Consider the following 20,821-nt stretch of genomic DNA (forward strand, 5'->3'; position numbering starts at 1 on the left):
GAGCTGGTGAAGGCCCAATAGCCCTACTACACCTTCCAGGGAGAGGACATGTACATAACACATCCCTAGCAAACAATCTTGGTGTACCATATAAACTTGTTTATTTGTAATCTCTATGGTGATGCAGCATTGCGGTCACATAAATGTATGAGGTGACACATTTGACAATTCTAGGCACACATTGTCAGAACTGTTTTCTGACCCGTGTGACAGTCAGACAGACATGGTAAAGCATAAGTACACTAGCCTGCATGGGCAGACTGTGTCCAGGATAAGGCACTAGAGGAGGAACAGCATTACAATGTGACACAGACTAGATCACCACTACTACAGGTTCAGTACATTCTATATTTCCAGACAAACACCCCGGTGAAGATACCTAAGCCCCGCCCACACCCAACACAAACACAGCTAAACTGACATCATCAGTCTGCTAAACAGAGATTCGAACGAATGCAAACTTTAAGTTTTTAAGTTAGAAGTGACGTGTGCATCACTGTCTCATCATTTCATGTAGGCTGACATCGAAACTTTGCACTATTCCCTTTGAATTAAGAGCATAGCAGGTGAGAGGGGTATTTAAAACTGAAGGTCCAAATAATCTTAAGTAATTATTTTGTTTTGATCTCTCAGGCTAATCATTGTATGTAAATCAGACACTAAAGGAAAAGTTCACTAGACAAGTGTGATTGTAGTTATCACAGGTACCTTGATTACGCTACAAAACAGAAGAAAAGAACCTTGCGGAATTAGTGGAAAAAAAAATGTTTTGGTAACAGTTCAGCTCTGTTTAGGGGACAGACAATGTAACCCAACACTTAACAGAATCAGACTGATCTCAGACAGATATCCTATTGATACCTCTCTCTCACACACACACACACCTACAGCTTGTTAGGAGTGGGGGTGGTCAGCCCCCCTCCTCCAGCCTCACTAACTCACAGTATTCTAACTATCCAGATTCAGGCTGAGGTGGAGCTTCAGCCTGGTTCAGCGGAGGAACTCCCGTTGGTCCTGCTGGTCTGGACCGCCACAGGGTCTAGGAGGAGCTCAGGAGGTTGCTGAGGACTGTGAACAGGGAACAACATGTACTGTTATGGGTTGGCAATCCCATGTATGCATGCACATCAATTTACATGAGTAAATGGTTCTAAGAGTAAATTAGCTACATGGCTGGGCTTGACCTTAGTGTGTGTGTGGGTGCGTGTGTGTGTGTGGGGGGGTGTATGTGTGTGTATGTGTGTGTGGGTGTGTGTGGGTGTGTGTGTATGATTGTGTGTGCTAGCAGGGTGTGGTTCGTTCCCTACCCTGGGGATCAGACTGTGCTTCAGCCTCCTGCTTCCTGGCACTTTCTGGGTCTGCTGCTGAAGACAAAGGACATTTAACACAAAAGCACTTGGTAGGCACACTGTGGGTACCATGCTCGTGTAAAGCCACAACTCACCACCTCTGTTCTTGAAACAGAGCTTCTTCTTCTGATAGGCAAAGTATCCACTGATCGCGCCCACCAGAGCTACACCGACTGCACTCAGAATACCCGCCACCGCCGAACCAGAGCTAGCCTCTGTGGAAAAAACACATAGGTTGAACATTAACATCAAATCAAATGTTATTGTATAGCCCTTTTTACAAGCAATGTCACAGAGGGCTTCACATACGCCCATAGATCTGCCCCTCAACCAACCTCAGCCATCAAGGGGTAAGGGGTAATAGCAGTGCATGAAATCTCAAGTACATAGCCTGAATATGTTTGGTTTTTTATTATCTGCAACAGTGTAGCGTACAGGTGTTGAAAATCTAGCATCTTGTGACATGTTTATTCATGTTTCTCTTGTCTCCTTGCACATGCTGCATTCAGCACATACTGCCCATAACCTTTCAGTTAGAGACTGACATCTAGTCAGCACAGTTTTGTCAGTGTAATGTCTCTGTTACTGCAAACATACCAGGAAAGAGACCAGAGGAACTCCAGGAACTGGGACATAATATCAATAATAATATAGACCTAAATCTCACTAATGTACTTTATATAAAGACCTCAAACAAAGTTAAACAACTATGTGTGTTGTGATGTGTGTGTACAATGCTGTGCTCTGCACTGCTAAGATGAATTGTTTGCTAATTACAGCCCTCAGGTTATCCTAGTGGCAGATCACTCATCATGCAGTGATTATGAAACGCTATAGACTAGAGAGCGCTGAGAGACCAAGAGAGAGGAGGGGGTAGCAAGGTGCTTAGGCAATACTCCACACCCACCGATACCCACACCCACACACTCTCAGATGCATGTATAAACAAACACACAGAACATATACATACTCATGGCACACACATTACATATATGACTCAGAGTACATTGTGTCCCTACAGGTAGAGATGATTCATACACACACACACACACACAACACATACATGTGAAAAACTGGAATTTGAGGTAGAGAGGGCTGACATGAAGAGACAGGTAAGACATTGAGCCCCTATCTGAGGCCTGCATGTGATCATGGAAACATTGACAGCAGAGGAAGTATATAGAGCCCCTATAGAAGCACTCTGGGGCAAAGGTAGGCAGTTAACGGCTTCTTTAAGTATGACAAAATAAACACATAAACATAAAGACAGTGAAGAGCTCACCTTGAGCCTCGGCTGATCCATCTGGGGCACAAACCACACACAGACACACATTGTTAGTCACAGGAACAATTTATGTTGACAACTTGTGCGTGTGAGATGTAATTTAGATGCAAATGTATAATGACAAAAACATTCATTGATAATGAAACATACCTGAAGCGGCTCCTGCTGTGTGGGCTGGAAAAGGAGAGAGAGGACAGGGAGGGGGAAAGAAAAGGGAAGAGAATTCAGACGAGAAAAAGAAATAGAGAGAGACGGAAGAGGACGGAGATTGAAAACAGATATAGAGTGAGAGAGAAACAGAGAGGGGGGGGATTAAGAGAGAACGAAGGGGAGGGGGGAAAGAAGTTGGATAGAATGAGAGAGAAAAAGCGACGGAAGAAAGAAAGAGAGGAAAGATAGTGAGATAGAATGAGAGAGAGAAAGAGAGAGAGAAAGAAAGAAAGAAAGAAAGATAGTGGGGGTGAGAGGGTTGGGACAGAGACACAGTAGGAGTTATTCAACCTAGTATTCTATTGATGCCCTGGGGCTCATTGCTATAGAGTTTCTGTCCTGACTGGTATGCCTGAGAAACTTTCTACCGCTTTTGCATGCAAACATCACCCACCCTCCCTACTCCCACTTTCTTTGATCCACATGCAAACACAGCCCATGATAACGACTGTCTGACTCACTTTGCTCATGTTTCAACATGAAAAACTGACAGATTTTATGCCATTGCTGACGAATGCTAATCAGTATTGTATAATCTCCTCGTTAGGATTGTTCTGAATAGTCTTTAAAGATAATTCCAGTTTTCTTTCTTTGGGATCCAGGTCAGACATACTGTACATAGCCTGAGGAAATTGACGTGTCATACTCTGACTGGAGTTTCTGGCCTAGATTACCTCTATTTTACTTTTGAAACCAGTGAAGGTATAACTGGTGATATGGTAAATGCTGGCATTGATACTGGATTAAGCCTTATTCTACAACTGGTATTAGATGACAATGACCCTGCCCCACCTTGAAGGCAGCATGGAAACATGCCTACTCAACTGGGGAAAAAGTGCCCCATTGCCTTGTATGTAAATAGAACATGTATGTCTACAAGATCCAAACAGCTAGTGTTTGGCTGCATTTTGGACTCAGGGATTCCTGTATGATTGTGCCTAGTAGCAAATTAATTTAGTAAAAGACAATGTGTTTTCCAAAGATGCTGCATTTAAATAATGTGTTTGAATCCAACTGGAATCTATTGTTTAACTACTCTAGTATTGTATACAGGTTCTGTAACTGCCAATGGTCTACAGACCTAGATGTATATTACTAACAGTGGTTGATACTGACCCACAGAACCACCGCTGCGGCTTCGGCCTGGTTTCACATCTTCTTCCTCGGCCCCAAGAGCATCTGCCAGATTCAGATCTCCATCACCTGAACACAAATCGACCAAGCATATTTACATTAGTGCATGTGGTTGGATTTGTATTAGTGCCTTTCCTATAGCACAATATGCTTCCCATTCTGAGTAACCTTAATCACTCCTACGACCATCTCACCTGCTTCAGCTTCGGGATCAGCAGGAACTACAGATGGAGGAACAACAGAAAGAGACAGATCAAACACAATGAAGTGTTTGATTAAGGAGGCAGCTTGTTGTTCTATCCTGGCCCACAAGCCAATCACAGACTTTGTCGGGTAGGAAGTTGCGGGGACATTCTAGCAGAAGTCTATCATCTGATGTTCTTTGCTATAATGAGAGCATGTTCGTTGTCAGTCGGCACCTTGAGGCCCCTTTTCCAAGCAACTGTATCCTGAACGGGGGACTGAGACACTCCCTCTTAGCAACTATGTTACTAAGGAATGAGGTCATTGCTAGTAATGGCATGAATTAAGAATTGGTCTTCATGATGAAAAAAACATGAGAAAAGACTCCTGCTAGGCATAAATGAACTGAATCCATAGAGAGGAGTACTTGATTGAAGATGATTGCTAAAACTAAAAAGTGGATATTCTTTCTCTCATGAAGATTCCTCTGGACTGGTTGGTCCCTCTGACAGAGGTAGCCCATTTTATTATGAAACTTTAAAACAGTGCTGCACATAATGCAGGTCTGTGTGACTGAGTTTGAACACTATGTCAGGAAAAAAAAACCTGTTGGGGCACTTTTCCACTGTGTACCGAATCAATCATTCCCTACACACACACACACACACACACACACACACACACACACACACACACACACACACACACACACACACACACACACACACACACACACACACACACACACACACACACACACACACACACACACACACACACACACACACACTGAGGATTGTGAGTATTGACATGCATGTTAGACCCATTGGGGTGGTGAGGGGGAGGGGAAAGGTTGTGTGGAAGTTGCACACAGGTTATTTGATGGTTGTTGACAAAGAGGCCTACAGTACCTGCGGCAGGCTCCTCTGGGGCTGGTTCCCCTTCTAATAAAAACAAATTTAAAAAACCTTCGTAAGATCCTGCTCAGGTATTATCCATTCATGTTAATAGTATAATATTTGCAAGTATGTTTATATCATTCAAACACAAACCATGTTAAAAACATGTGTATGTGGAAGAGTGTCTCTCTCACCTGTCTTTTCCCCCTCTGCAGGGACAATCTCTTCTTCCCCCACAGTTTCTACAGAATCCCCCTCCGTTTCACCATCCTCTGGCTCTGCTGTAGCATCTGGTTCTGCCGCCTCTGGCTCTCCAGCCTCCGGTTCTACAGCCTCGGTCTCCTCTGGCCCTGCAGGTTCCTCTTCTGGTGCGGCTTCTGGTTCTACAGCCTCTGTCTCCTCTGCCTCTGCAGGTTCCGCTTCTGGTGTGGCTTCTGGTTCCGCAGGCTCCGTCTCCTCTGCAGGTTCCTCTTCTGGTGCAGCTTCTGGTCCTGCAGGCTCCGTCTCCTCTGCCTCTGCAGGTTCCTCTTCTGGCGCAGCTTCTGGTTCTACAGCCTCTGTCTCCTCAGCAGCTGCAGGTACCTCCTCCGATGCAGGCTCAGGTTCTGTAGCTTCTAGGTCCCCAGCAGGTTCTTCAGGTGTTTCTGGGGTACAGTTTTTTGTTGTTGTTGTAAATGAATCATTTTCTCGTATCACATGAGTATCTATTCCCAAAGAGCCCATACTGCTCTGACTGGTTTAAAGCTTCAGTTGAGATTAGATCACATGATATATCAATATTCAGTCATGCCCTTATTAACCTGGGACCCTGGGCTTTGCCACTAAGGTGGAAACTCAGCTCTAATGCAATAGTCGAAGTCATAAGTGTGTGTAAGTGTGTGCGTGTGTTCCACATAGAGCTGCAAAATTCCTCTGTTGTATGCCAGAAACAGAAACAGTAACCATGCTCACACTCCTCTCTCTTAACAATTCTTCTAATGGGCCACTGAGTCTGAGTGAAATGAGTGCACACACACACACACTACGAGACAAGCAGCGACACTGCCAAAACATTAGATGTACAACATTTTCTTATGCCAATAAATCTATTCTAGTGTTAATACATCCCCCCTAACTTCTCTTCCCCTTAGTCACTTCATTTTTAATCTATAGACAAGGATATAAAAATTATGAGAAATTAACAGTAGGTTGAAAAAAGGCCTTGGGATTTATGAGATAACTAATTACACATTATTACTACCCAATATAACAATAAAGTCCCAGGCAAATGGGGAAGATTCCTAATCCAAGACTCGAAAAGGAGGATGGAGACTATGCTTGGTCTGTTCTCGTCTGGGTCTGTTCCAATGTCCAATAGGCTGGTTTGGCCTGAGCGTGTGGGTGTGTGTGGGTGTGTGGGTGTGTGGGTGGGTGGGTGGGAGGGTGGGAGGGAGGGAGGGAGGGAGGGAGGGAGGGAGGGAGGGAGGGAGGGAGGGAGGGAGGGAGGGAGGGAGGGAGGGAGGGAGGGAGGGAGGGAGGGAGGGAGGTTTTTTTTGTTGCGTGTGTGTTTTGTGCCACAGTATATCCCCTATGCTTCACGTGTGTGTTAGAAGAAGGAAGTGGCAAACAGAGGGAACAGAATGTTCTTGTGAGTGGCAGAGTTGGGGGTGGGGCAAGCAGATCTATAGGAGACCTGGACGAGAGGGAAGAGAGAGGGTCGGTAGATAACTGGCAGAATCCCTTACACAACTGCTAAAATTCCATGAACTGCACAAGCTTACTGTAGAAATATTGTATGTAGTCACATAACCCATGTAGGGATGGTTACTGTCTATTTATATACTGTATATACATAAATGGGCCTTGCCCTGTAACAGTAGGCCCCTAAAATAATGTGAACTGCCTGTCAGTTGATATAGCAGGTAGTTGAGGAACACCTTGTTCCCTCAGGTACTACCATTGTTTGGAAGGCTGGAGTGAAAACTGTATTTCCTCTCTCTGTGGAGCTATTTAGCCCCAATCATACAATCTATACACAGGCTTGGTAGCACACCTCCCAATAGACTGTCCGAACTGTTGTGCTGCGTGTGTGTGTGTGTGTGCGAATGGTGACTTCACCAAGCAATACACTTTCATGTGTCTTCACTGTTGAGTGTTACACACAACGCACAAAGCACATGGCACACATCCCATAGCTCTTTGGTCTTTACCACTAAACACAGACACACACTCACATCTGTTTACACACACACACACACAGACACACAATAAATTGAGCTTTTCCCACCCTCATATACACATAGCCTTAGGAAAATCAAGGCGCTGAAACTGGTTCTATGTGGTGGGTGTTGTCAGCAGCTGGGCTGGATTGGGTTACAGAGACCTGCCCTCCAGTTCTGCTAAAAAGACACACACAAACGGAGAGAGAGAGAGGAGAGAGAGAGACCCAAACTCACCCATTTTGAATACTAAATATACTTTGTAAACTGTTATACCCCACAGAAACGCACCCACTGCTTTATTTCAACAACAAAAAAGTGGGTTTTCATTTGAAACACCTTTCTGACCCATACGACCAGGCTGGGTGAGACTAGACAAGAGACAGCTTTGTTTCAAGGGAAATAAAGTGCATGGTTTAATTAGGATTACATAGCATACAGAATAGTTTTTTGGGGGCAGGGTCTACATAATAGTAGTCTATGTATTGTCACATAGACGGCATAATACAGGCCTACTGGTGAGAGAAAGACTTTAGATATAGATGGGCTGTAGACTACAGGCCCACGCCCATGTAGGTCAGTAAAACCATTAGAGGACACACCTATACCAAAATGGGAGTTGGCACAAATTGAACAGTAAGTACATTTCAGAGGAAGAAAATCCTAGTGGATGTTAATTAAAAAACGGTTGAAAACATAAGCAGCTCCACATGGCACGAAACAGACAAAGAAACCCAGCAATAAATGCATTAAAGCTTACCTTGCGACTGAGCACCGATGAGCAGGCTCCCTAACAGCAGAATCCACAGGTATGACATCATGAGAACACAGTGTTCTGGTTCTGTTCGGCTGAGATTACCTTTTCTCTGATCACTGATAATAATTTTTTGAGCAGCAACGGGGATCTACAGCGGGTTGTTAAGATGAGCTATATTATCATGTTTGCAGATGCTCGGTGATGCTCCCTTGGTTGCGTCTCGCCGACTGCCTTTGTTTGAGGCAACTTTAAGGGGCGTGCCTGACGTGCTTGAGTCCATTCACTTGACTGACAGGTAGGTAACCCAATCATATGTTTGCCACTTTTATTGGTGTCCGCCTCCGGTGTTGAGAAAGTTAAAAGTTTACATATCTGTTCTGAAGTGGTGCGTGCATGCATGCAATAATGTACAAGGAAAGGACACCATGACCAAATGTTTATAACACGGAGGTAAGAGCGGTGAAAGTACGACATGTACATGACACTGTATTCCACTATCATGGAATTACAAATACATTGTGTTGACCTGCATATTAATTAACATACAGACTCATAAATAGAATGGAAGCTCATTCACAAATAGGTGCTGTCTGTGTACGTCCACTGTGCACAAGCGTGACAGTCTGGACCAACGAGTATTTTATTCTTCTGTGTCAACATGAGCTGCAGCCGGTCACTTTCTGCCGCGCGTTTTTATGGTCAATCCCATTTTTCAAGCGATAAGGGATTCCGGATTTCCGGTATTTGCCAACAGGTGGCAGCATGGCGTCAACTGTGGACATTTACAGCCGCCTAGTGGTGGGAAATAAACTTTCAACTCCACGGTTGCTATCGAACTTTAGAGGGTCACGCAAACTACGTTGTTCGATATTAGGTAATGGCTCAAACAGCAATACATATATTTTTTTAAGGTTATAGTAAATACACATGGATCATTTTATTAGTGTCTTGGCATAATTATTACAAATGTATTAAACAGTACAGTCCCATAACTGTTCACACATCTTCGTAAAAACGTAGTTGTTGAGTATGATGGCACGTGACACCTGTCACTCCCTCAGAGCCGGTCAGGTAGCCTAGTAGTAACCCTAAGCCTTGGTCACAATAGAACATCAAGGGTCAGATTTGTCTTTTAGGCTGTTTCCAGGTGGATAAGCTTAACCTTGATCAACACAGGCCCTTACTGCAACTTGGAGCTAGAAAACGTGACATTGGCAAATTACACCCAGTGTCTTTCCTGTGTAACCTTCCTGTTTGGTCAACTATTTGACTGTCCGTGGCCTATGGGCATTTGCCTTGACTTTGCAGAAAAGCAGGGACACATGGGTGATAAAGTTCAATCCACAAAAACATTGAGTCCGTGAACTAGGCCACTCAAATGACGAGCAAAGGCCAAAACACCCATTCTAAAACCTTAGAAAAACTCACCAGCAAATGCAACAGGATTTACAAAAACTGTCCGAACACATTCAGAGATGCCCTTTCTCAAATGATCTGACAGAATGAAAGAGTTTCTAATATGATGGACCTAATGCGTCTTCAAAAAATGCCATTCATGTCAGACAACAGTACTTTAAAACATAGCACCTGACCAAGTACATTTGTAAAATATAACTGAAAACCTTATGAGTGTTGTTACAGTCTGAGTTGCAACTGTGGTTACAAGCAGGAAGATCTAGGCAGCAATTGGCATGATAAGACAGCAAATAATATTAACAATAATTCTTAGTTGGACAATTCCATTTACAAAAACAGTTCATTTACGAAATAAAATCCCCCCCTTTCCAAAGAATATCAGCTCACCCAATCTCAACTAAAGTGTGGTCTGGTGCATCCCTGTAGGAGGGGCTGTTTGGGTGGGTAATGGTGGTATAGTTGGTTTAAAGACTGGGTTGAATCAGCAAGAGTTTAGTAGTTGCTTGAATGACGGGTCTGAATGGACATTGTGGGCAGACTCGATTGATCAAAAACTCGGTCACAACTTGGTCACATCTTGTTGAAACACTCCTTGGCATTGGTCCACACCTGTATGCCCTAATAAAAGAGAGTTTGGGTACAGTAAAACCTCTAGAAAAAGAGGATGACGAGCACAGAATTCAGGATCGTATTATGTAGGTGTGTATTATGCAGTGTACTATGTAGGAGGACCGGGTGTGTCATCATCACATTAAATGTGGCCTACCTTCTTGCACATGCTGATCTGCATGATGGCGTAGCTAATGAGCGCCTCTTTCAGGTCACTGTCCTTCTGCTGCTTGAACTGCTCAATGTCCACCCACGCCGCCTTCACAAAGTCACTACGGGGCAGACACAGCATTTTCACATCCTCATCGCAATTGGCCAAGCCAGGAGAGGGAGATATGGATAAAGAGATAGGAGGAGAGGAGTGGGGGGGGAAGGAGGCCTTACTCGCACTCTGCATTCTTTTCTTTAACAGTCTCCTCCCCCTCGTCTATCTGCTGTTCCAGAAGTTGCAGTCTGGCCTCCCTCTGCTCCGCTGTCTCTTGACCAAACAGCTTACTGGTTATCCCCTTCAGGGAGAACGTACGCACGGTCTGCGCTTACCGAGGACAGATGCAAGGACAGCATTATCCAACATGAAACATGGATGTCATTAGTGTATTGGGGTTTGCAAGGTTTCGTTATACATTTTTGGCAAATGTATAATGACAGTGATCCTTTCTTTATTGAACTGGTGGTTAAATAAGGAAAATGTGTGTGTGTATGTGTTGAGGATCAGGGGCTTCAGGGCTTACACCAGTGACAAGCTCCTCTTTCTGCTGCTTCTTGCTGGTGAGATCCAGGGCTGCCATCTCCAACTCGTACTGATTCAGTTCGTGTTTTCTGCACACTGCCCTACACAGATACAGAATGTTCTTAAAACAGACCCCCGAACAAATAATGAGTTTGCATAGGCAAAATCACAGCATATTGTCTGGTCTGAAGTTGATGGGAGATAATACCAAGCTACGTAGACAAATGCAAAGTAGCTCACTCAGAAACAACAGAGTAACTGACACCAAGATTACAATCTAGCGGCCTACTTTAGTGCTTCTGTGTAGAAGAGATACTCCTTCAACTGGTCAGCATAGTGCTCCTCTTCCTCCAGAATGTCATCCACGGATGCAGCAAACCTACACCACACAGGTAACACAACAAATCAACAACACACCTAAAAGACTTGGGATAATCAGTGGTAGAGCTCTTTCATATACAGTACAGCAGCTCAAGGGGGGTGGGGGAGTACTGGTGACAGCTGACTGAACACTAGCATCTCTTGTTTCATGCTAACAATACATAACTGGTGTGTGGGTAAGTGACTGGTGTGTGGGTAATGTGACTGGTGTGTGGGTAAGTGACTGGTGTGTGGGTAAGTGACTGGTGTGTGGGTAAGTGACTGGTGTGTGGGTAATGTGACTGGTGTGTGGGTAATGTGACTGGTGTGTGGGTAAGTGACTGGTGTGTGGGTAAGTGACTGGTGTGTGGGTAAGTGACTGGTGTGTGGGTAATGTGATCTGTATAGCATGTCCACTGTGGGCTGCAGCTGGTGGCTGCTAGAGGAGTCCTGTCCCCAGCTGCTGAATATCCGACATGGGACCTGCTGTCTGTATGGACCCTAACCCGCTGAGACCGACCAAACTCTAACCCCCAGTGTTGAGCTCGACCATCTGGAAGCAATTCAACACTGGGCGAAGGGGAGTCCTGTTACCTTGGATACTACTCCAGGGAAACGGGCCAATCCACTCAAGTCACTCAAACTGCTCTCGTTGGCAGGTCAGGCTGTCAGTCGTAGTAGTCTGGCAGCTTGTCTACGTGTGTCAGCTTGAGTGTGTTACTTACGCGTCCATGTGGTGGCCAGCACTCTGTAGCCCATCTCCCATCTCCTTCTCTATGGCGCTCCACTCACTGTGGAAAAAAAATACACTCACATTTACAGCCAGACTGCCACCTCATAATCTATATCACATAACACCTAGGTGTATAAATAATAGACATTTCAGACTGTATACTTAGTACAGCTACGCAAACCTGTCCCAATTCCAGCTTTCTTCCTACCTAAAAACTCTTCCATAGTTTCCATGGACCTTGTAGACCCCATACAGTCGGTCTGCCACCCTCTGAAAGCGGACAAGCTAAGGTGAATTACTGCTATCTAACGGAGTTGTAGTGTAGAGTGGGTTCAAACAACTGTATATTCAGGTATGGGTGGGCTCTAAAAGAGCGCTTAGGTGTACTAACCGCTCGCACTCGGAGCAGCTGAGAAACCACGGCCTGGAGTTCATCGCTGTAGTGCTTCAACTCTGTGAATCTCCTGCAGGACACAAGACAACTTTGTTTTCATATAGTCCTCCCGCTAAGTTACTTTCACGTCACACGACAGTACTCTGAAGAGAAACGGTAGAATGTTACTATGTGATACGAATAACACAGCAGAACAGTGGAGCAAAAATGAAGTACTAGGACAATCATAAACATCAAGTCTATATCAACCATAGCCCAAAACAAATACAGCCTCTTTTTCCAATACATCAATCACAAAGGTTGTAGTGACCACAAGGGTTTGGGCCAATGTTAACCTACTTGTCTGGGTTCTTAACTCTGAACATGGCACTTAGAGCTTTCAGCCTGGAGTCAGCCTGTAACAAAGACAGACAGATAAGTCAGGTAAATGTCATCCTTACAACAGTTCAATTGTTTCAGAAGGTTAGAACATTTTCAGATGTGCACACCTTAGCTTGAAACCCTGTCTCAAACACCATGTCCCTCCATCCTTTCTCCTGTTGACATTCAAAAACATCTCAGTCATGAGAGGAACATCCCAAACACAAGAATACCATCAAGGAAGTGACATCACCGAGGAGGAAGGCTTACTTCTGTGAGGAAGAGAAAGAAGATTTTGTCGTTTGAGAGGCCAGCATGTGAGGCCACACGCAACAGGAAGTTCTCAAGACCAACTCTCCGTCGTTCTACAAAGTCAGGGTCCAGGTTATCAGCTGACAGCTTGTGCCACACAAACTCTGCCTGCACCAAACAGGAAATGGAAAGCGATGCATCAGCATGTGGCTGGATGTGACAGTACATGGGAGCTATGTATAAGGGTTTTCTTATGTTTTCTCTATTCTCAGGATAAAATATAAAGATGTATTTTAGATAACAACATTCTTCATCTTAAGGTGAATTGCATTCCATTCTAGAGTGTTCCTTCCACTACACTCATCTACTCACTACAACGGATGTAGTGGCAAATTTCCTACACAGTGTCTGTAAAACTGTGGAAATAAGCCATTGCATCCACTCACCCTCTTCTCTGGTAACGGTGGGACAACGATGAAGGGATAAGCCACCAGAAGATAATTCCTCAGGAGTTCAAACTCGCTGTATCTCCTCCACACAGAGTCAGGTGCAGGGCTTGTGCCTTCAGTCACAGTATCCACTGGCCTTTCACACAGGGTGGAGAAACAGATTTGTTATTGTTAATGTTTAACAGATATTAACTAGGTCTATGAGACCTAAAAATGTGTTAGTCTAATATGTTTGGCACCGAGCCTAGCACCAGGAGCAGTTGTTGTTTCTTTTTAGACCCGTTCTTCTGCTTTTTTACTGTACGATAAGTCTATGACATACTTAGGGAAGTCCTGGCAAGGAATGGCATACTATGTTTCAGAGAAGTGTACCTTGTTTCAATGAGGTAAACTGTGTACGTCTCCTGAATGTTGACAGCGTTCTTCCCAGTTCTTTTGTCTGCCTCTGCAACCGATATCTCCATCTTCCTGAGAAGAGCGGTCCCTTTCTCGACCATCTGCAAGTAGACAACACAAACTGCTCACTGCTGATGCATGTATACTTTCGGGTGCAGTAGCAAACATGCAAAATATGTGCTAGCTAGCGTATCGAGCTGCATGATGTAGCTTGAAGTAGGTTGACTGTTAGCAATCTAGATAGCTAGTTCTAGTACACCACTAGTAAGCGTCGTTGTCGGCAGTAACTTATGCTGACTTAGCTAGAGTCCAACCACTCACTATGATTGCAGTTAGTTGTGAAAGTGACTTTGGGATGGAAGAATAAACAACCGAATTTAACAAATCCAAAATAATGTTTTTGTACAGTGTTTACTAAGCTAGCCAGGGCGCTGGGTAGCTGAGGCTACATTTCTCCACAACCAGCTGTTGATTGTTTGAAGTCACTCTCGCGAAAGTCCGTGGACAAGCTGGGCCTGGCCAACTAAACTAAAAGAATAGTTATGAAAAATACAATGTCCAGGAATAATATCGTAGCCAATACTTGAATTTCAAACTTCGATCGGAATCCTGTACCGTATTTCTTATGTTGTTTTCTAATTCAGAAGAGGTGATGTCGATGTTCCCGATCACCGCTATATCCTCGGTTCCAGAATCAGCCATCATTTTGCCGAGTGCTGACTGTCAGCTGCTGGCCACGGAGCCTCTGCTGTAGGTCGCATGCGCGCAAACTCAAGTTTGCAAACTCACCTGAATGTCATGCGACTGACGGAAATAATAAATGCTTTAAAACCATTTAACAATTGTGTTTCTGTTACTAGCAATTGTCAGGTTTTTTTCCAAAGTTGTTCAACATGAAAATAAATAAAAAATATATAGCCTACTTTTGAATCGGGCTAACTAAGCAACCTGTTGATAATCAAAGTGCATATCAGATTGGGTTGTAACTTGTCAGATTATACTGTATGTTGCTGACTGTCTGCCATATTCAAAATAATATTTCCCTTGGTGGAAACATATTCAATAATAGCCCACATATTTCCAAATAAATGCACCAAAAAGAGCACTACCATGTTTTGATAGTTTATTGCTTAGAAAATGTTTGCAAAATGTGCATGTTATCATTGTATGAGATGAATTATTAGCGAGGCAATCAACATCCTATGTCCTATCAATAGCGGCGGACAGTTCTGGGGCGGGTCTCTCAACACAGCTGGATGAAAAACATCTGGATCCGCCTACACGGAACTTCAGCCAGCAGCCCCCGAGCCCGAGCCAGTTGTTCCAGTAAATACGACTTCAATAAACGAGCGTCTATTTTACCCGTATGCCTGACTAACGGTGCAGCGCGACACGGTCGTTTAGATCGACTTATTTTATGTCAAGATTATGGGGTACTGGCGTTATTCGGCAGTGTATGTTGTTTTTCTATCACTTTGTAAGTACTCTCCTTCTCTCTTCGTATGCGCTGTTAAGTGGTGCTCACTGTCTATTGTTTCTAAAAGTTTGTAATGTTGTCAAGGGGGAGGGGGTTTATGCATTCGACACGAGAGATACGTAGGGTATTTATGCTTGGATCAAACCTTTTTGTTTGTTACGTGGAGAAACTTGAGATATATGCTTGATGATTTTAGTAGTGTGATATGAAAGACTGCCACTCCTGTTAAAGAAATGTCTACTTTCTCGTTATCCATCTAATTCTTTCAGTGCCGTTTATACAACTTGACATAAAGAGTTGGTTCAATAACAGCATTGTATATCCAACATAAATAGATCAGGATGTAATAGCCACTGACGACCATAAAAAGTAAAATCACCGTTTTGATATGTAAAAGATGCAACAATAGACTGCCATATCAAAATGTGATTGCCATCTGCAATAGAAATCTTCAACAGGAAATCAATTTTGAGACTCAATTATCCTTGCTGCCTAACTGGGCATCCCAGGGGAATAGGACGAGATTAAAAAAAGAGATACTGTAGGTGGAGAAATACCGAGTTCATTTAAATGCTCTTCTGACATGCTGCATTTTAGGAAGAGTAAGAGTAGCTGTTTGTTTAGATTACATAAAACTCGATCTTGGGAACATAAAGTCACCACAAAATCCCAAATGAGTTAGCATGGATTAGTAACAAAACAGTGCATTATTCTCAAAAGTCCCCAGAGTTTTCCTGTTCTTTTTTTAAGGTCCAGGATCTTAAACTCTGTGCTATTTAGACTGAATTCAGAATTATGGAGAGAAAAAAAAGTTAAAAAGAGGGGAAGACAGAAGTTAAAAAATAAAGAGCAAAGACAAATAAAGGAAAAAGGAGAGTGAATATAAAAAAAGGCTTATCAGAAGAGAGGATATAATGAGCTATTTAGAAGAAAGTGATGGAAGAAAGGTTGTCTTTATATCTTCTGACTTTTCGTCACCAAGTCTTACAATGTGATGATTCAATATGACCAACACCCCCCAACTCCTCTCCTACAATGACAATACTGTTATGATGATTTAAAAGGGAATAGGAGCCCCCCCCCCCCCCCCCTCTTTTCTCTTGGCGCTCTGCCAGTGTGCGATGTGACCGTGTCCGATGTGCCAGGCTGCTAGTTTGCCTCTTTGCTGCCTGGAGATGCCTCCACATCGGCTGGGCCAGGATGATGCTATTCAGAGAAAGGAACAATTTCTAGACAAAGACACTGGACTTTTATTGTTGGCCATGAGATTATAGTTCTAGCAACCATAACTAAAACCTACAACCCACCCATCCTCCAACCCAGCACCCCACAATCCGGTTCTCCTCTTGCCAAAATAGGGGCCTGCTTATACAACTCTTGGCATTGTTTTATTTCCTCTTGTCTGCTATGTAATGTAAAACATTTTTTTTCTTGTATCGTATGTTTATGGGAGAGTTTGTTCTTGTCCATGTGCTACCTGTGTTTCTGTGTGTGGATACTTTATGTGCACATGCGTGTGTGTGCATGAGTATGCATTGCCATATGTGAGTATGTTTGAGTGTAGCGTGTAAACTGATAGGGAGGGGAGAGGGAGAGAGGCTAGCTAAAGTTGTAAAGTAAATAAAAGCTGCCTTCATCCCCAGACCTCTTTGCCTCCAGTCAGCATGCAGCATTTGGATTTCCCATGAGCACCAAGGGGGCGGAGTTTCATACTTGGCTTCAACTCACCCTTCTGGCTTCAATTTATTCCTGGAGCAGTCACTGCTGATTTTAATTACTTGGAAGTTTGCGGAGGGGGCTTTTTTGCTTACCCAAGCCTTTTTAGTTTTCTTCCCTTCTTTGTCTTTGTGTGCGTGTGTATTTGGATTGTTGGCATCCGCCAACATCTGGAGGTCCCATGTGAAATATGTGTACAGCTTCTTTTAATGTTTGCCTAGTTTAGTTAGCTCATCCCTATCATCTGGCTCTGATCAGGGCCTGATATTGTTGTGATGTGGCAGTGCAGGGCTGTGCAAGATGCCTGGGAAGAAAGGAAAACACCCGCTCAAACAAACACGCACACGCGCATTTTTATCTGTTCCTTTTAACCACATCTGCTATTATTTTCTTTCAGTCAAACTCTTGATTGAAAAAGTGATATACACACATTAGCACATGTAATACATTCAAAAATTGGTCGCGTATTTAGATCAAATATACAAATTTCCCTACTTAACTGAATTATAATGGTTTTTTTTAAACAACAATAACTAATGTAGCTTCTTATGTAAGACCAGATGTAAGAGTTCTCCCTTTTCTATAATAGCAGTCTTGTTAGTTTGACCTGTTTCCTTAGATGTTATTCTGTTGTAAAAAAAAATCTTCCGTGATGTTACTTATTCATATGTGTATGTATGTTTGTATGTGCCAGGTGTCTCAATCCTCCCTTTCACACACATCAACACCAACCTGTGTAAGTGGTGTGAGTACTCCAGCCCTGAGTGTAAGGACAATGTGTGTAACAGCAACTGTAACCTCTCCTCCTTCTGTAACCTCAGTGAAGAGATCTGTGTGGCTATATGGTAAGTCCAGTCTAACTTCTTCGTCTTGGTGCAATGTCTGTAAAATTAGACTTACAGATAATTGGGAAAGACACCATCATAATCTTTCTGCTTGGTGTTTATGTGTGGCTATGTGAACCCCAGGAGGAAGACCAACGCAAGTTTGAGTGTGCAGACTTTGTGCCATCATCCCCAGCAACCACTAGAAAGCATGGATGTGACTCTGCTGGCCAACTCTTCATCCAGGCAGTGTGTGATGATGCCTCAGCCTTCTGACGATGGAGTTCTCTTCTTTTGTGGCTGTGTGGGAGACCATGAGTGCAACGACAAGCTTATATTTGACAAAGGCTCCGACGGTAACAACTAACACTGCTTTTATTCCAGATACAATATATACTATACATATACATACATAATAGATTAAATATACCGTCAGATTGATCCTGGCCTATGTAAGCCCTCTCTTTATGAGACCTCTGTTGTGGAATGACTGTGATTAGTCTCCAAATGATTAGTGATTAATATAAATGTGTTTATTGTGCCACCTCAGGTTTCTCTAAACTGAAGAGTAAAGATGTGATCCCTGTGGTGGTGATCAGCCTGGTGCCCCCCTTGCTGGTCGCTTTCATTGCCACCGTGGCCTTCTACCTCTACCGCACACGTCAGTCAGGCAAGCCTGGCAAGCAATCAAAAGACTGGGGACACAGGTGCAACCCTGGTCCTTACCAGGCTCTGGAGCTTCCTGAAGGTCTGTCACCGGGCCAGGAGGGTGTTAGAGGGAGGGATGCCTGTCTGGGTAAGCTCTCCACCATGAGAGATGAGGTCACCTCTCACATGTTGCCGGTGCACGGCAATAGCCTGAACCACAATACAGAATTACTGCCCCTCCAGCTGGAGGCGCTGGTGGGCAAAGGCCGCTTCGCTGAGGTTTGGCGAGCAAGGCTTCTCCACCGCACCGGTGCAGGCAACCGGTACGAGACTGTGGCTGTCAAAGTGTTCCCGTCAGAGGAGTACGTCTCGTGGCGAAACGAACGCTCCATCTTCTCTGACGTCCACCTGGAACATGAGAATGTGGTGCAGTTCTTGACTTCAGAGGAGCGTGGGCCTCTGGGATCCGCCCATCGGCAGTATTGGCTAGTTATGGCCTATCACGGCTTAGGAAACCTTCAGGACTTCCTGTCTGGCGAGGTGCTTAGTTGGGCAGAGCTGTGTGCCATGGCTAGCTCTGTGGCGCGGGGACTAGCACACCTGCACAGTGACACCACTCCCCATGGCGTGCCTAAGGTGCCAGTGGCTCACCGTGACCTGAAGAGCAGCAACATCGTGGTGAAAAGCAGGAGCGAGTGTGCCCTATGTGACTTTGGCCTGGCACTACGGCTCGACCTCTCTCTCACAGTGGACGACTTTGCCAACAGTGGACAGGTACTGGGAGATGAGGAACCATAGAAACACAGAAGCTGGTAAATATAAACAGTGATAGAAAATGACGTTTGTGTGTGATCCCGGTCAGGTCGGCACGGCTCGTTACATGGCCCCAGAAGTGTTAGAGTCCAGGGTGAACCTGGAGGACTTGGAGGCATTTAAACAGATAGATGTCTACTCCATGGCCCTGGTCCTCTGGGAGATGTCCTCTCGCTGCCTAGCTATTGGAGGTGAGTTGACACATTTTAGAGTGTCAGATGGTTACCATAAATGTGACCTGATGTTTGTTGTACTTTTGCTATAATCATGCAGAAGTGAAAAGCTATGAGCCTGCATTCGGGTCCAAGGTGTGTGACCAGCCATGTGTGGACAGCATGAGAGACCTGGTTCTCAGGGACAGAGGCCGACCTGATATTCCCTCCAGCTGGACACAACACCAGGTCTGCAGATGTATTGTGATCCAGTTTAGAAAATATATTTATTGGTAAACATTTATCAACGTACATGACTGACGTTAACATACATAATAAAATAATTCTGGATCTTCAGAACATTAAGTCACCATAAGTCCCAAATGAGTTAGCATGGATTAGCAACCGAACAGTGCATTATTCTCAATAATCCGATTTATTTTTTAAGATCCAAGACACTTCACATGAATAAAATGTATAGTGACTAAAAATATATATTTCCCGCGGAATGTACAGGGGATGGACCTGCTGTGCGCCACGATCACGGAGTGTTGGGACCACGACCCAGAGGCCCGGTTGACTGCCCACTGTGTGGTTGAACGTTTTAACACCCTGGACCTGGAAGAGGTCGAACAGGTGGAAGCAGAACCAGACAACAGCTGCCAGCAGGAACCTCCAGCCCCTGACCCAACCCCTCCCTCAGCCCCCTGCTCCACACATACCCCTACCACCACCTCTACCCCTACCGCCACCCCTACCGCCACCCCTGGCCCTGACACAGACTCTGGTATTATTGAACACTGTCCTCTCCAGACAAACTCAGAGGGAAGTACAGACCCCGAAATGCCTTCACAAATCTGAAGCCAGATCAAAGCATCTAAACTAACATACAGACAGGTTCTTGTATGATAAACACTGATAGTGGATTTGCTGGAAAGGAGCAGGTCTCCAATCTATTTCTCTAAATAATGGATTCTTAAGTAATTGTTGCTAAATTCTGAAAGATGTGGCTATGTACTGGAACACACACTGTGACTCTCTAACCCAGACTGTGTACCATGAGAACTTGAGAATCAGACCAATCCAATCATCTGCTGACTGTCTGTCTGACAAGGGATGCCTTTCTTTACAACAAATCAGACTGATTTAGGATGTCAGACAAAATAAGATGAAGTCATTAGGATCAACTGATCTCCCTTTAGAACTTAATCAAGCAATGTTAAGTTTCTAATGTCCCTAATGTCAAGCCATCTTATTACTCTCAAAAAGAGGAGCAATTCCTCAAATGGGAATAACTAGACCAAATTAAACCAAACTGGAGCACCAATATCCCGTCTGTTTCACTGATTTTATGTCACATGATGATAAAGTGCCGTAGATAATCCTAAGTGATTCTAAACTGGTGCCATAAATGTAGTATAAATCAGCTTTATATATAAGGTCTGATAGTATATGTATCTTTACTGCAATTTTGTCA

General features: G+C 44.1%; 3 protein-coding genes across 4 annotated transcripts; 1 reads left to right on the forward strand and 2 right to left on the reverse strand.

The window, feature by feature from the left end:
- Positions 1–78: 78 nt before the first annotated feature.
- LOC146233789 (uncharacterized) lies at positions 79–8,238 on the reverse strand. 2 transcript variants are annotated; one of them, XM_084688323.1, is made up of 10 exons: positions 8,019–8,238; positions 5,255–5,704; positions 5,073–5,105; positions 4,173–4,199; positions 3,961–4,047; positions 2,785–2,808; positions 2,632–2,652; positions 1,445–1,564; positions 1,308–1,361; positions 79–1,068 (listed from the first exon to the last, which is right to left on the reverse strand). In XM_084688323.1, exons 1-10 carry the CDS (start codon positions 8,077–8,079, stop codon positions 1,040–1,042), a joined length of 906 nt encoding a protein of 301 aa, XP_084544449.1. In that variant the 5' UTR covers positions 8,080–8,238; the 3' UTR covers positions 79–1,039. The 2 variants fall into 2 exon arrangements, with proteins under 2 accessions (XP_084544449.1, XP_084544448.1); XM_084688322.1 differs by having other exon boundaries at positions 1,308–1,364.
- Positions 8,239–8,373: 135 nt separating this feature from the next.
- On the reverse strand, positions 8,374–14,460 carry snx4 (sorting nexin 4). Its single transcript, XM_084688320.1, has 14 exons — positions 14,330–14,460; positions 13,691–13,815; positions 13,316–13,454; positions 12,888–13,037; positions 12,746–12,793; positions 12,597–12,652; positions 12,255–12,327; positions 12,072–12,133; positions 11,856–11,921; positions 11,060–11,149; positions 10,772–10,871; positions 10,425–10,570; positions 10,198–10,312; positions 8,374–10,049 (listed from the first exon to the last, which is right to left on the reverse strand). The coding sequence occupies exons 1-14, from the start codon at positions 14,417–14,419 to the stop codon at positions 10,002–10,004; spliced, it is 1,308 nt and encodes a 435-aa protein (XP_084544446.1). The 5' UTR covers positions 14,420–14,460; the 3' UTR covers positions 8,374–10,001.
- A 561-nt stretch (positions 14,461–15,021) lies between these two features.
- tgfbr2l (transforming growth factor beta receptor-like) lies at positions 15,022–20,671 on the forward strand. The gene is made up of 7 exons (XM_084688319.1): positions 15,022–15,191; positions 17,602–17,752; positions 17,876–18,087; positions 18,282–19,153; positions 19,242–19,383; positions 19,466–19,593; positions 19,861–20,671. The coding sequence occupies exons 1-7, from the start codon at positions 15,143–15,145 to the stop codon at positions 20,203–20,205; spliced, it is 1,899 nt and encodes a 632-aa protein (XP_084544445.1). The 5' UTR covers positions 15,022–15,142; the 3' UTR covers positions 20,206–20,671.
- The last annotated feature ends 150 nt before the right edge of the window (positions 20,672–20,821 follow it).

The sequence above is a fragment of the Hypomesus nipponensis genome, chromosome 23 (assembly GCF_054491055.1).
Source record: "Hypomesus nipponensis isolate SF chromosome 23, ASM5449105v1, whole genome shotgun sequence".
Taxonomy (NCBI): Eukaryota; Metazoa; Chordata; class Actinopteri; order Osmeriformes; family Osmeridae; genus Hypomesus; species Hypomesus nipponensis.